General features: G+C 42.6%; 1 protein-coding gene across 1 annotated transcript in view; it reads right to left on the bottom strand.

The window, feature by feature from the left end:
• The window catches only part of EMILIN2 (elastin microfibril interfacer 2), a 37,467-nt gene extending 23,499 nt beyond the window's left edge, over positions 1-13,968 (bottom strand). The window contains exons 1-3 of the mRNA XM_042030476.1: positions 13,758-13,968; positions 13,539-13,661; positions 170-345 (exon numbers count right to left, since the gene is read on the bottom strand). Of these exons, the coding sequence (XP_041886410.1) occupies positions 170-345; positions 13,539-13,661; positions 13,758-13,885 (427 nt within the window). The 5' untranslated portion in view covers positions 13,886-13,968. The remainder of the gene's footprint in view (positions 1-169; positions 346-13,538; positions 13,662-13,757) is intronic.
• Positions 13,969-14,654: the final 686 nt, after the last annotated feature.

The raw sequence follows: 14,654 nt of genomic DNA, 5'->3' as shown, positions 1-14,654 counted from the left end.
CCTGTATCAAGACTGCTATGGCCTGGCTATTATTTTCCCACCACAGAGAGTCTTTCCTATGGCTTTTGTACTTGGCAGTAGTTGAGTTTAATAGAAACCATAATGATTCTTATCCTTAGAAGACAAAACAAGAAACCAGACATGATTGTGCATACAAACAAGAAGTTACCTGTGCCTTTCTTCACAACAGCTTTTGCTGGTGTTGTGGGACGACGAGCAGTGTTTGGCTTTTCTGCTGGTCCTTCCCTGCAGTCCTCCCCTTTGTAGCCAGGACAACATCTCCATTCCAGCTCTGTTACTGTCTTATAGGCAACTGTGTACCGAGGTCTGAAACTCGTTCGGTATCTGCGAAAACAGAAAGTGTTTTAAACAATTCGTAACCTAAGCTGCTATTTAGATTAAAGTTAAAATTAAAATAGGTTTCAGGGGGTTTTATAATGAAAATCAAACACTTACAGCTATGATTCATTTTCTGCTTTAAACATCAAATGAACAAATGTTTCTGTCTAGGTTTTAAAGCTGCCTCCACTCAACACAGTCGTGATAGGGAGCCACGGAAGAGGGGCTTTCATGTATGAGCAGAGGGATAAAATGTGGCAAGTGAAGGTACAACTCATCAGACACCACTGAGAGTAGCAGGGACCACCAGTGTATTACTCTATAAATTCAAAATGTTTTTCCTCTAACTTCTCACTGCAACCCTCCCCCCAGGGCTCTTCTGAACATCACAAAAATGCTTCTGCCTGCTTTGTCCCACTTGTCTTTCCACAGTCTCCACTTAAACCATTCCTCAGAACCCATATGAACAGAGCAGTCAAAGCTGGGAGGGATATTCCAGTGAAGGACAAAATGATGAAAGTGTGAGTTCAGATGAGGATATGAAAGGAGAAAGATGAAACACTACAACCAACAAAGAAATCAACTCTTTCCTACTTCATCAGTTAAGTTGAAGAGGTTTTGGCAGACAAACCTATGCACACATTATGTACATACAACCTTGAGCTTCCCTGATTAATAACTTAGAAGTTAATAAATGACAAACTGATTCTGGTTGTGCAACTTTCTTTAACCAAAGACTTCTTCCATAACGTCCCTTCAAACACATCCCCTACGCTATTGGATAAAAACTACATCAATTTAAGGTACAGCTTATTTTGGGTTGAGAGATGAGGAAAATGAGTAAAACAGGGATTTGCCACCTGAGCTCTATAAAATGGTATTCTTGGAACACATACAAACAAAAAAAGTCATCCCAATTTCTCAAGTAAATTCTTTTCTCTGAGTAAAACTAGCATCACATTACTAATTTCCCTATGGCTTTTTCAGATCTTTTTTCCTTAAGATTATTTCAGATTAGAAGAGTTTGCATCCATTAATGAATGACAGGCTCATTTCACAGCTGAGGTGCCCCTAAACAGTAACACCAGCAGAATAAATGCAGAACAGTAGCAAAGGAATCTACAGGAGCTCTGCAGTAGATTTCAGCCACAGCCTGGCTGGGCTCACAGGGGCTCTATCCTGGGACAGAGAGAATACAGTACAGAACAGCACCAGAAGCAGCCGTGCTATCCCACAAAAATCACGTATTTCATTGAACGTGGCCTTGTATTAATACGCAAAATTCCTTACTGGTCAAAAAAAAAAAATCAGTAATCAGCTACCAAATGGAAAGAAGTAAATCTTACACAGACTGTGAAACATTTCCTGCTGAAAGTCACAGAGAGGGACTTAACTTACTGTTACCCTTCAAGGCTTCTCCTGCCACACATGCAAATAGTTGCTGAAATAATTCTAACACTTTTTTATTCAGCATATTTCAGATACATAACTTTAATATAATGTCCCCCCATCTGACAGCCATTTGCTGTCCCTTTTTGGTAACAAACTTGCAGTGGTGTGCTTAAAATACTAACTGCTAATTAGGAATTGGTTTCTTTTCCAACTGTATCTTTCCCAATTCTGCCACAATATAGTCTAATTTCTGCACTCGGGAAATACTCAGTGTTGTTTCACATTATTACTTTGTCTACGACTTCTCATTTAAGGGGAAAAAGCTGCTTTCACTAGAGACAATCATATTTTTTTGCAACTATTTCTAGGCCAAGAGTAGTTTATACTAATAAGCCTCTCTGGAGGCTTCTCCCTTCTTCTGTGAATCTGCATAGGAGGGCAGGGGCAGGCTGCGCTGTATCTCTGTCTATGAGCTGCTCATAACTGCAATGGTTTGCTGTGGCTGTCAGCTTTTCATACTCTGACTTGGAGCACGTAAACTCAGAGAGGGTTTCCAACCCTTTTATACCTTCTGAACACCATATATGAAACAGCTGTAGACTGCACTCCAACTCATCATTTCTTCTACAGTTTTCACTTAAACATCTGCTGAATCCTGTTTACAAAGTACAGAAATCCCCAAGGTCAAGTGCTTTAAAAATTAAATAGAGGAGTGCAACGTAGAGGGCACCACTGGGAAGAACAATATCCCGGCCACCCAGGAACTTCCTTTTCCTTCTCCCTTATCTAAAGCATTAAACTACATCTTGTGTAGATAATTTGGGTTTGAATCCTTTCCTTCCAGCTAGCTGCCAGAATCAGGAGCACAGGATTAGCTAGATGCTTTAGTGTTTTGAAGTGGTTTTGAGAGTCATTACAACCTCTCTCACAACCACCACATTACTGAAGTGCAAACTTGGAACTTCCAGATCAGTTTTCACATGCCGGAAATGGTTGTACATATTTCTGTATGATTTCCATAAAACACTTAACTGCTTCTAACTTCGTGTGTGTTCCTCTTTATTTTCAGGGCCAAAGCCCTTCCTGAAAATTACAGTATTTTGGTTATTTTCAAATGCCACATCTCTCTTTTTCCCTAACAAAGCTTTAAGAATATAGCTGAAATTAATTTCATAAAATGAATAAGAACTATTTATATGCAAATTGTTTGCTTCTTCACTCAAACTACAGAACAAGGATTTTCCATCACATTTCTGACAATTTTCTCTTTGAACGCCTTGTCTGTAGTCATATTCATCAAGATAGACACTTTGAGATGACTTCAACAGTCAGACAAATCATAAGACACAACCAAATGCAAAAGAAGAATATAAACAAATAAAAAGAAATCAAGCTTAATATTTTTTCAGCATCAAAAATTTAAAACTTTTCCAAACTCCATCTTAAAATTAAAAAACAGGCATACTTGACGTTCTTACTCTTTTTTGTTTTATTGTTTCCTGATCCAAATAGGCATAAAATGTCTAAATACTATTTAATGTAAAAAACTATTTGAAATGCAGTCCACTTCTTACAAATTCTTGCAAGTTTGAGAACTCAAGCAAATACACAAATTGGATCTGTTTTGTTTTCGGATATGGTACATCAAATACAGATTAACCTGAATCCTAAGTCACTATTTTCCTAGAGCCAAAATAAGCTAGAATCAGAACATTTCAAAATCTGGATCTAGAACAGCTTTCATATTTCAGACTTTGAACTGTGGTAACAAGACAGTTATACTCATGGAAAGCTCAAAAATTCAGTTGGGATTTACTTACCAAGAACTACTTCTCTATACTGCCAGTCCAGCTGAATGAATCACGGAGAGCTACTCCCATTTCCTCCAGGAGGGCCAGTCATGTAAGGCTGGGAAACAGGAATTTACACTAGCACTTCTCTAATTTGAATCCAGTCACATAAAAATTTCTTTAAAATCACAACTTCACTGCTACAGCTTCTCTACCAATGACATTCTTCAGGCACAGCTGCTGTGCAAGCTGCCCATGAAAGAAAAGGTGTCATGGTGCACCGGCAAATGACAGTCACCAGCATGCATCCAGCCCCAGGGAGATTCTCAATCATACAAGATGCTTTTTAAAGTCAGAACTTTGCTCACTCAGTGAATTTCAGAGGAGGAGCTGGAGACTTCCATGATTTTGCTAGGATATAGCAGTCTAACAGCACTGAACACAATTCTGTTGTTGCTTACAGTTCTAACAAAACAAACCATAATTTTCTTCTAGGGACTGCATCCTGAGAATAATTTGTGATTCTATGTATGTGAAAGACATAGGACTGGGAACTATCAAAATGTACAAATTAGACATGTCTTTATTTAAATCTGCAGTATTCTGAATCCAACTACTCACTCATAGTCATAGCAAACATATAATATACAATCACAAGCACACAAAACACATAAAATGCACTCAGGGTACTCAGAGCAAAATGTTGCTTCTCTATGAAGCTGGATAAAGATACATGGTTGGAATATAACATCAAGTTTCACACTGTTTATCTGGCAGGTGTGAATCTTTATAGAGTTATCTAGTGAAGCAATTTTGTCAAAAGAGTCCACAAAAGTTTCCTAAGTCTCTTAAAAATTGAGGCTCCGCTTTTACACCTATATATGCTGCAATGCAACTAAAACCAGTAAAACATCAAATCTTCCTCTGTTTGACTTGGATTTCTGCTATTCAAATAAGTGTTAACAAACATTAATTATTTTTACAAGTATACTTCAAAACTATTTTAAAAAATAGTCATTTCTTATGTGGTTAGAAATTACATATAACACACCAGCAATTACTGTGCCGAGTCACTCCATTCTCCTGTGGACTTCAAGTCCAAGATGGTGGTCATAACCTCTTGATGAACTGAGCTAAATACTGAAATCATTCTTTTATAAAGCATGAATAAAGGTTAATATCAACTATCTCTAATCTTTCATTGCAACAGAGAACATAAGAACAGCTGTTTTGCAGGAGTTTTTCCACAACAGGCTTGTAACTACCCACACCTACTACCTTCATTATGAACTCAACATGCTGATCAAATGAGAAAACACACCCAGACCACTAACACAAACCTCCACTTTTAATATCTTAAGTGTTTCACAGCTGAAATGAAGTTGTACAGGGTGACAATAGCATTCAAATATTCCTCCTCTTTGAGAGAGAAGTACTTCCACAGGAAAATGCTTGATTAAAAATACATGTTTGCTGTAAATGCTAGACATTTTGACTAGGGAATGAGCTATAATATTCTCATGGTGCTAAGCCACAGAAGGAAACAGTTAACACTGATATTTGGAATGTCACCTAATAGTGATAAAACAAATCAGAAACACTTGGGTGAAATTGGTGGGAAAACATATGGCTCGGCTCTGTAACTAGATATTAGCATTCAGCCTTCTGGGAAATGCAATGAGATAAGTGCCACCACATCCTCACTGTGAGGAAGGGACCACAGAATCAGCATGTTTCTACATAAGCAGCATAAAAAATGTTTACTCTGAGCACAAAGCCTCAAGGTTGGTCCAAAATTCTGTAGTGATTGGAACGAGTCCCATGATTTCAGCAGCCTGCAAATTTCTGTCTTTACAAAATAGAAGATACAAAATCTACACTCTAACATTTTTATTGCATGTAGACACATTCTTCGTAAATTGCATAGTCTGGTAGTTATATTTATACAGTTATACTACAGTTATATAGTCCCAGTCATCTAAATCTCCAATATATTGCAATGGGAGCACTTAAGTGGCATATAGACACCACTCAAAAACACTACCTAGAAGATGTAATTAAATGCAATCATATTTTGACCAAGCATTCTTTTATTTTGTAGGCTGAAAATACATCTTATTGGCTGTTTATACTACACAAACACTGAACTAGAACCAGTTGATCCTAAGTTTTCTGCTTCTCAAGAGTGCAGGCTTAATTGTAAGCCCTGAAAATGGTGGTAGAAATCCTAGTTCCACTGAAATCTTTGGAGATTTTAGCAGTTGTCAGTAACAGTGAGTTTCAGCACACAGGGATTTCAGGTGCCTCCTGTGTAGGTAAGGACAGGCTTTAAGGGTCTGTATTTCCATGAAGGCAAACAGAAATAGTCAACACAGCCAGCAGAGTCAAAACAGGGCTGCATCTCACCCTAAAGTCATTATTTACATCCTGTTACCTACAGAGTGTGCTGGACACCACTGACTTGCATTTGAGTCACCATCACTGCACGTCTAAGCTCCCACGCTCAGTTTCATCCCTCTGCATACAGGGCAGACAATTTAGGTCAGGGTGAATCAAATCCCACCTTTGTTTTTCATTCTTTTATTACCTTGCTACTACACAGCAGCACTGGCAGCTAGCTTGTATTCAGCCCACAGATGAGCTTAATTTGAAAAAAATGTGTCTTTACTAAGAATTTGTCCTAAGGCGTTTATAGCAAGCAGCGAAAAGATGTTTTGACAGGAACAGATGAACCTACAGAAGTCTAAGTGTTCAGTGAAAGCAGCAAGAGTGTTTCAAAATTTTTTGTGCTGGGAGAAACAAAGTTTTGAGGCACTCCTGTGGAAAATAAAAAGTTATGACAAGCATCACTAGGGCATATGACCAAGGAGACTCAGCTTCTCCAGGCTCGCACAGGCACACAAGGGAGTTCTTAATAAAATTTGCCCTCATGTATAGCATGGCCAACATTTGTACCTGATCTGTTCTGAGCTAAATCCTGAACAAAAAACTGCTGCTGGCTGAGAGCATTAACAGGGACACAAACTGAAGGAAAGAAAGGGAATGAATCAAAACACTCTGCATCCACAGGAACACAACTGCCTGCTGTGTGCACAGCCAAGAAATCACCCATCCAGGTCACTGCAAAGACTGCTTTAGTATCTGACTACAAAAGCACTGTAATTACACTGAATATTTCATAGAATAGGAATGAGCATTGAGAGACTCAGTACTTTCTTCCATCGATTATTTTTACTTGGTGTCTTCACGCTACCTGGAAAGCATGATGGGAGAGGATGGCCTTCCATCTGGAAGAAATTGCTAAGTGGGCAGAGACTTGGCACAGGTGATTGTATTACTCCTTCATACAAGGAAGGAAAAAGTTGTTTTTGTCTATCCCTAAATAAAACAGTCATCTCATCTACTGGTGCCAGGGAAGAAGCCGAGAAGAAGCCGAGAATCATGGTGCTCCGATTAGCTCACTACAGCCTGGTCGCTGGCACTTCGTTGTCTTCAATACTGAACACTATTTCAATGCATCTGAGAGAATCTGGCTGAATTTTACTGCAAAGTTCGTGTTTTGCTCAGTAAGAAGGACAGAAGATTACAGGAACTGGTAGAAGACAAAAACATTCAACTATTCTCAGGCAAAACCACATGGTTTCATTTCAAAGTCTCCAGAAGTGCCATTGTTTATTACTTTTACAGTGGATTTTATGCCACTCAGCTGGAATTCTTCTATCAAAAAAAGATGAGATTCAAACTACAATTTTCTCTCTCGGGAGAGAAACGATTCTTTGTGGGAAGAAAGAACCAAGCACATTCTGAAATGTCAGCTCATGTCACATATTAGGTATTTCTTCTTGTTGTATATACATCTTCACACACACATACACAAATACCTACCTACCTGTCTAACTCTCTCTTGGCTGCCAAGGGTCTTATTTTCAAAAAGCTGACCATTAAAGTCCAGCAGGAAATGCCCAGAACTTTAAGATGTTATTATGCTTAATGTTCATAAATTACCACTAGGTAGGCATCCTCTTCTTATGAACAGCAAAACCAAGACATAGGATGTATTTAAGTAACTTAGAGCCACAGGCAGCCTGTGGCTCAGAGCAGAACTTCAGTCTTGGGATTTACAATGTTGAAATGCCAGTCAAACACATGGTAACAGACCAACAGGAAGCTATTAAAATCCCACCTAAATAGAATGGGATAGGAGAACCCTGAAAATACAGCCCTTTCAAAAGGATTTCAGGAAAGTTTTGTAGAGCCGCAAAGTGATGTACTCTTAACAGTGATGGAACAGGAACAACTTTGCAACAGGTTATATGTTAACAACATCATCACCTGCCTCTCCCAGCAGTAGGGATCAAGTTTCTCACTTTACACGAGTGGAAAGATGAAGTGAGGATGCAGAGCACTGCTACTGATAAAGCTGCCTGACAAACTGAGCTCCTGCTCAGTCTCTCTTCTGCTTCTCTGCCCATGAAATTCTAGAATGCTCTAGAAAGAGCTATTGCTGGAGATTATTTGAAAATACACCCAGATGAAACAAACAAGCAATACTTTCATGAAGGCAAGAGCTAACCTGTGGGATTAAGTGGGACCCCAACTTCAAGAATAAAATGGAGCATTGTTTTGAGAGCAGTTACTTTCCAAGACACCAAGTTAAAAGTGAACCAGAAGGCAAAGGAAAGATGAGATGTGAATGCAAAACTGAAGTCAGATGGGAGTCACAATATCCCCAATGTGTAAAACTGGCACTGCCCACTAATGGTCTAATGGTACAGAATGCTCCTTGGTTATTTGGGTATTTACGATGAAATACACCTTAACTGGTCAGCAGCTCCCTGAAAATAAAAACTTATTTCTTTGGCAACAGTTTGGTGCTTAACAGAAGAGGCCCCAGACCTCCAGGTCACACATTTCTCAAATCAGAAGAGCATGAAACTCTAAGTATTTACATTAATGTGAAGTGAGGAGTAGCATGGGATTTTTTTTTTTTTTACATTATTGCAACAAACTCAAATGATGCATGGAATTAAAATTCCCTGTCCAGTTCACAGAGAAAAAAGACTCTGCTGCGTTCAGTGCGTGGAGACAGAGATGCACAATTTCAGGCTTAGGGAGGCAGCCAGGAAAACTTACCACACCCAGCAGGATCTCAAAGATTTTCAAACAAGCACTCCAGGAGACTGAAGTTTTTTGAGTTTCCTTACAGTTTTCAATGCACAAGCCCCTAGGCTAACCTCCCTATGTAGTCAGCTAGCTGGAGCCTGTACAAAGAGATTCTGCTTCATACAAAATAGACAAAGTTGGAAAGAAAGTCCTGAAGACCTTTATAGATACTTGGAGGGGAAACATTAAACAGTTCTTGCTTTCCCTTCAAGTCTTTGTGCATCCTGAGAAGTTTTTCTTATGAGATATGTATTGCTAGAGGCCAGCAGCAAACAGGCTCAGTCCGTGCTGACTTGTGCATCTGAGGTTTGATCCTGCCTGGTGCTGAGAACTCTGACACTGATCTGCATGCTTAATTTCTAGCAACAGAACAGTCTCAGAGAAAACTACTTTGGGACTGTTAGAAGGTTGAAAATTACATGGGGATTTCCTATATATTCCTAGACTGGGGCTGATGTGCTCCACCCAGGTCATTCTGAGGTTGCCAGATGGATGAAAACATTCAACTTGAACTGGAGGTCTCCTATGAGGGTTTTCAGTTATAAAATTTCCACTTTTACCCAATAATATATTGTTAATAAATGCTGAATGCTGCTTACTAAAAGTAGTGTTTTACTCATAAGCAGTAATCTGTTCCGATATTTATGAATGCAGAAAACTTGTAGCAACATTCTCTAAAGTTATTTCAATCTTGTGCTTTGACTCTTCTTCTGGGCCATGAATAAAGTTGTGATTAGTTTGGCACTGGGCTTATTTATGATCATCTGAAAGTATAAAATGACAAGAAGTTGGAAAATATTGCTCAATTAGAAATTTGGAGAGGCTTGCTAATTTAGCTATTGATTCATTCATCATTTTCTTGGTCATTTTATAAATGAAATAATGGGCTTAATGTATCATTAGTGTTAAGATGAGAAACTTACACTAAATCATGAAATTCACTCCTCACAAGCTAAAGAAAGATGACCTGACTTGAGCACAGATATCTTTACTCACATGAGCATAATTAATGGGGGCTGGTACATGAATTAGGAGATCTGATAAAAACTCCTTTCTTCAAGTCCCTGGGCAACCTTATCTAAATTTGAAGCTGGTTCTGCTGTTAGCTGGGGACTTTGAGGAGACTGCATGACCTCCCAAGGTCCTTACCAATCTGAATGTTTTTCTATTTGATTTACTACCTCGTAGGGAGAAGTCCTGCTTGCAATTCTCTAGCAAAGGCAGAAACCCAGAAAATATCCCTCTGCCCCAGCCACTTCAGTTCACTTCAGACTTTAAAATCAAAACCTTACTAGTGAAAGCAGCCTTTCCCAAAAGTGCTGGGCCATAAATTGGTGCACCTCTGGTACAGCCAGGTGTACTCACACGCTCTGCACAAACAACTGCTATGACAACATCCTACCCTGAACCGGCTACGGTGACCAGAGGATGTCCCAAACAAGACACAACCCTAAAGAGTGCGTAGGATCTAACCAGACAGGCAACATGTTTTTTCTTTCAGAAATAGATAATGCTACTAGTTACAAATTGCTATTATTGCTAAGTAAGTAACCAAACCATTCATAAGAAAGCTACGAATGGAAATTCATGACGAAAGAAGCAGTGAGGGGTCGGTTATTTATGAAGCAATATTAAATTTCAAAACAGCCAAGTTCTTTTTAGTGAGTATAAACACTAATATTTTTGTACCTTTCAGTCCAATGACCCACTAATAACAAAGTTCCTCCTTCCTTTGCTAGTCACAGTTTTAAGAAAAATAAATCAGGAGCCCCCAACACTTCAAAGGGAACATACTTCAAAGGGCATTTCTGCTCTTTCTTTCTACTCTCTCTCTTCCTATCTCTCAAGCAGCCCCACTTCAACTCACATTCATCCCTGACACCTTAATCAGCCAAAACATTCACCGACTTTTCAGCAAGGAAATGCACTATCGAGCCCAAGTACCTATAAAACAGTTAAACAATGAAGTGTAATAATTTCCTGAATTTCAGCTTAAGCTTTCAGGAAAAACACCATGCAGCCAAAGTGAATTTACAGTTAACAATCCTAGAAGTGTAGTCATTCCAGCAAGGGTCTTTGGGGTTTTTGTCTTCAGACAAATTATATTTTAATAGGCCTAAAGGGTAGATAAAAAGGGTTCATGCATGCATATAATTTTAGGCTTAATCACCAGAGCTTTGTATTTCGAAGGCAAATCAGGGCTGACTATAATCCATATATGCAGCACGCACGCTCTTGTCTGTAAAGAGCATAAGGAATTCAGGAGTACACTGCAAGTTTAAGGCAGTGAAATGCTCCCCTATACACTGCAATCTAAGTAATTGTTAGGCATAACCTAGACTGTACCTAAACACTAGAAGGGCTCTTTAAATCTAGTCTTAAACTAATATAAACCAACAGTAAATCCACTGACTGATTTAAAAATAGACCTAATAGTACTTAAGTACTAATAAAACACACACATCCATGATACAGTTAAGGAACTCTTTGTTTGATTTGGATCTCACTGTCCCCACTGTCTGCAGCTGAATGAGCTCTTAGATAAACCATGGGTATCAAGAGGAGACTACACAGGGACTGTACTTTATTCCCATGAATATCTGCTATTTAGCTCATTTTAAGTTCTCTGTTCAAGTGTATAAAGGAGAAAAAAAATGAATAATTTCCACTAAGTCCTCAGTCATTTCTTTGTTGTTTTATAGCTCTTTCCTATCCTATTTTTGTGAACATTGGCTAGTAAACCTATAAAAACACATTTTGTTATTCAGACTGCTACTCTTGAATTAAACAATATTTTTCACAGGAAATAAGTTAGGGGTTTGCAGGATTTGAAGCATGCAATTCAGACCTTTTTGGATTAGCACCTTTCTTACTCTGCCACTAAGAGACAGTATATATGCAACAGACACAAAAATAAAATGACAACCTATAAACAGTTTTGAACACAAAACAATTTCAAGATTTTGATATTCCACCTTCTCTCAGTGTTAATCAGCTGGTGCTGTGACAAGACAAAAATATTTTATGGTAAGAATAAGGAATATTTCATGTTAAGAACAAGGAATTGTTTTGCAGTTGCCATTATGGTTATGAAGAAAACAGTGATGTTCACCAAAGAAAGTCAAACAGAGGAAAAAAAGTCTTATGATAAGTATCTAATTCCATTCTCAAAAGAACAAAAAAAACCCATGAGACTGGACACGGCTGGTGAGACCAAATGTCTGTTCAGTCCCATATTCTCTCTCTGACAGCAGCCAACTCCAGATGTTTAGAAGCACAAGGACAGACAATGCCATTTCAGAGAACCACAGAGAAATCTGGAAGGGATGGGACTGCTGGAGGTCATGCAGTCCAGGCCCCTGCTCAAGCTGGGCTTCCCCTTCTTACTCCTGACAACAATCTCACACTCTCAGTGCAAGAACTTTCTGAGCTAGAAGCAATGCCTTTGCACTTTCTTCACTATCTACTAGCACATAGCCCATGAAAGTCCTAATTTACTGCCTCTGAAATTCTTTATCTTAATACTTGGTGATTTATGTGTTTAAAGAGCTCAGCTTCAACCCCTCCTCTTGCCTCTGTAGCTCCATTACAGAGACTTCTCAGGACAGAGGGCACACCCCATTACACATCCATAAACTCAGTCAGAAGTCCAAAATCACCAGTTCAAGACTCCAAAGAGAAACAAGGGAAGTTACACAAGACAGTGTTACTCAGCCGTCTGCTTTGTTTCTTCCCCTCAAATTCTAGTGTTTATAGAGAGAAAAGATGGGTTTTTAACAAAAATAACAACCCAAACAAACAGAAAGCAGCACATTTGAATGCCAAACATTGAACACCTATTGTCATGGGCCCCAGGGTGGCAGGCGCCATCAGTGTCTGAAGTTCTGTTTCAGTAATACCCAGGATCTAGCAGTATCTGTCTCATCCTCACTGTTTCATGTCAAAATAAAAACTAGTTACTGTAGTTTTATTGTAAAACAATCTTCATCATCACCTCAGCCCAAGTCTGAGCCTATGAAAATCTGTGGGTGTCTTTTCAGTGACTTTCTGGCGATGCTGAAGTGGTTTCACAGAGTGTGTATCGCCTAGAGCTTTCAAAGAGAAATGTGTAAATATTACTGTTTTTCAAGTGGAAAAGGGAGGAAAGGAGATTTGCCTGCGATTACCAGCAGGTGAGCGAGATCCATCTGTCCCCTGATGCCTGCTGTACCTGCTGCACCACACCTTGCCCTAGGAGGCCACTCCACAGATCACCACGTGGTCACACGCACGAAGATTAAAATCAAATAAGCAACTTTGCATTACCCCCCGTAAAAATCTTTGCACTGGCTGCTCCCCTTGCTGGATAACAGACAGGGGATACACAGACTGTAAAGGGGTTGGCTCCCGTTCCTGGTTCTCCCTTTACGCGTCGATCCAGCAACACAGAGCAGCCATAAAACCGGTTTTGAGCGCGGCTGTACGCTGGCAGCTCCGGCCCAGGTGCGCTCCCAGCAGCGCATAGGTGCGGTCCTGATGCCGGCGCTCCCGCCGCCCATGGAAAGCAGCCCGCGTGCTTTCCGCCCGCCTGCACGCCTCTCCATGCCGACGAGGTGTGCCAGCGCAGCTCCCTCCAGGCTGCACGGACCAGCAACTCAATCTGGCTCTAATTAGCTCCAGCAGCCTGATGTCCGCACCAAGCGAGCGCTTTGTTTGGGGCGCGCTGGGGACCGAGGGCGGTCCGCGCCCCCCTGCCCCGGCCCTGCGCTTTTCGGGGTGCCGGGAATTACCGAGCGCCGCGGCAGCGGCCGCTTCCCCGCCGGCAGCGGGTGGCCAAGCGCTGTCCCTGCCGAGGTCGCCCCCGGCGCTACTTACACCAGGGTGGGCTCGCAGGGGAATTGGTTCCAGGCACACTTGTACTGGGCCTGGACGTAGCTCTCCGTCCCGTCCAGCACCGAGCAGCTGACGTTCTTGTTCACTATGTAGGCGCACCAGTTCCTGGGGGAGAAGGACAGTGTCGGTCAGGCACCCCGGGCTCCGCAGCCCGCCCGGCCCGGCGGGGCCCGCAGCGCGCCCGGGGCGGGCGGTACTCACTTGCTGCGGGAGCCCGGCCGGGAGTACGGCAGGTGCGGGGTGCCGTGGCTGAGCCCGGCGGCGCCCAGGGCGAGCAGGAGCGGCAGCGCCCATCCCGAGGGCGGCGCGGGCCCCGGGCACAGCTCCATGGGGCGATGGGCAGCGGCGGCGGGCGAGCGCAGCGGGCCGGTGCCTCTCCGCGGGCTACCTCCGTCCGTCTGTCCCTCCGTCCGTCCCGCCCGCCCTCGCCCGCTCCCAGCTCCCTCACTGACGCAAATCCCCCCACCCCGTTTCCGCCCTCCACGGCGGCTCCGCACCCCCCTCCGGCCAAGGCGCCGCTCCCCTCCACCCGCCCGCCCGCCCGGCTCCGGCCCCCCGCCCTGCTCCAGCCCCCCGACCGGGCAGGAGCGGTGAGGCAGCCCCCGGCCCTATGTGGTGCCCGGCCGCCATCAGCGGGTCCCTTCGGCGCAGCCCCCGCTCCCCGGCCCCTGCCCGAGCTGGCCGGCGACAGCCCCCGAACCAGTTTTTCCCACTGGAAAGCTGATGGGAGGAGGCGGCCGGGCCGCTGGGGAAGAGTCCCCCGCCCCCGGGGACCCGGGTTCCTGGGGCAGGGGGCACTGCGTTCTTCAGCTGGGGCCGGTGCAGACGTGCTGAGCTCCCGGGGTGTGCGGGGGAGGCTGAGGCTGGTTCGCTGCCTTGTGGCAGCCCTGGGGTCCCGCCTGACACCGGTGCCATGGGGTGACCAGTGTTCCCTTGCGTGGCCCGACGACGGCTCATTTCGCCCACTGTCATGGGAAGGCTGCTGGCGGCTACCTCAGCGAGGAGCGTACAATAAGCCTTTATTCGTAAGGAGAGGTGTTCACTGGGCAGAGAGAGAAATGGGCATTCAGCTTCACCTGGCTGTTAAAATCCAGCTCA

This window comes from Corvus kubaryi, unplaced genomic scaffold, assembly GCF_017639235.1.
Source record: "Corvus kubaryi isolate FWS band 111438036 unplaced genomic scaffold, C.kubaryi_AGA036_p1.0 132, whole genome shotgun sequence".
In the NCBI taxonomy this organism is placed as follows: domain Eukaryota; kingdom Metazoa; phylum Chordata; class Aves; order Passeriformes; family Corvidae; genus Corvus; species Corvus kubaryi.
The sequence above is the reverse complement of the archived record's forward strand: the minus strand, read 5'-3'. Positions and strand labels throughout refer to the sequence as shown.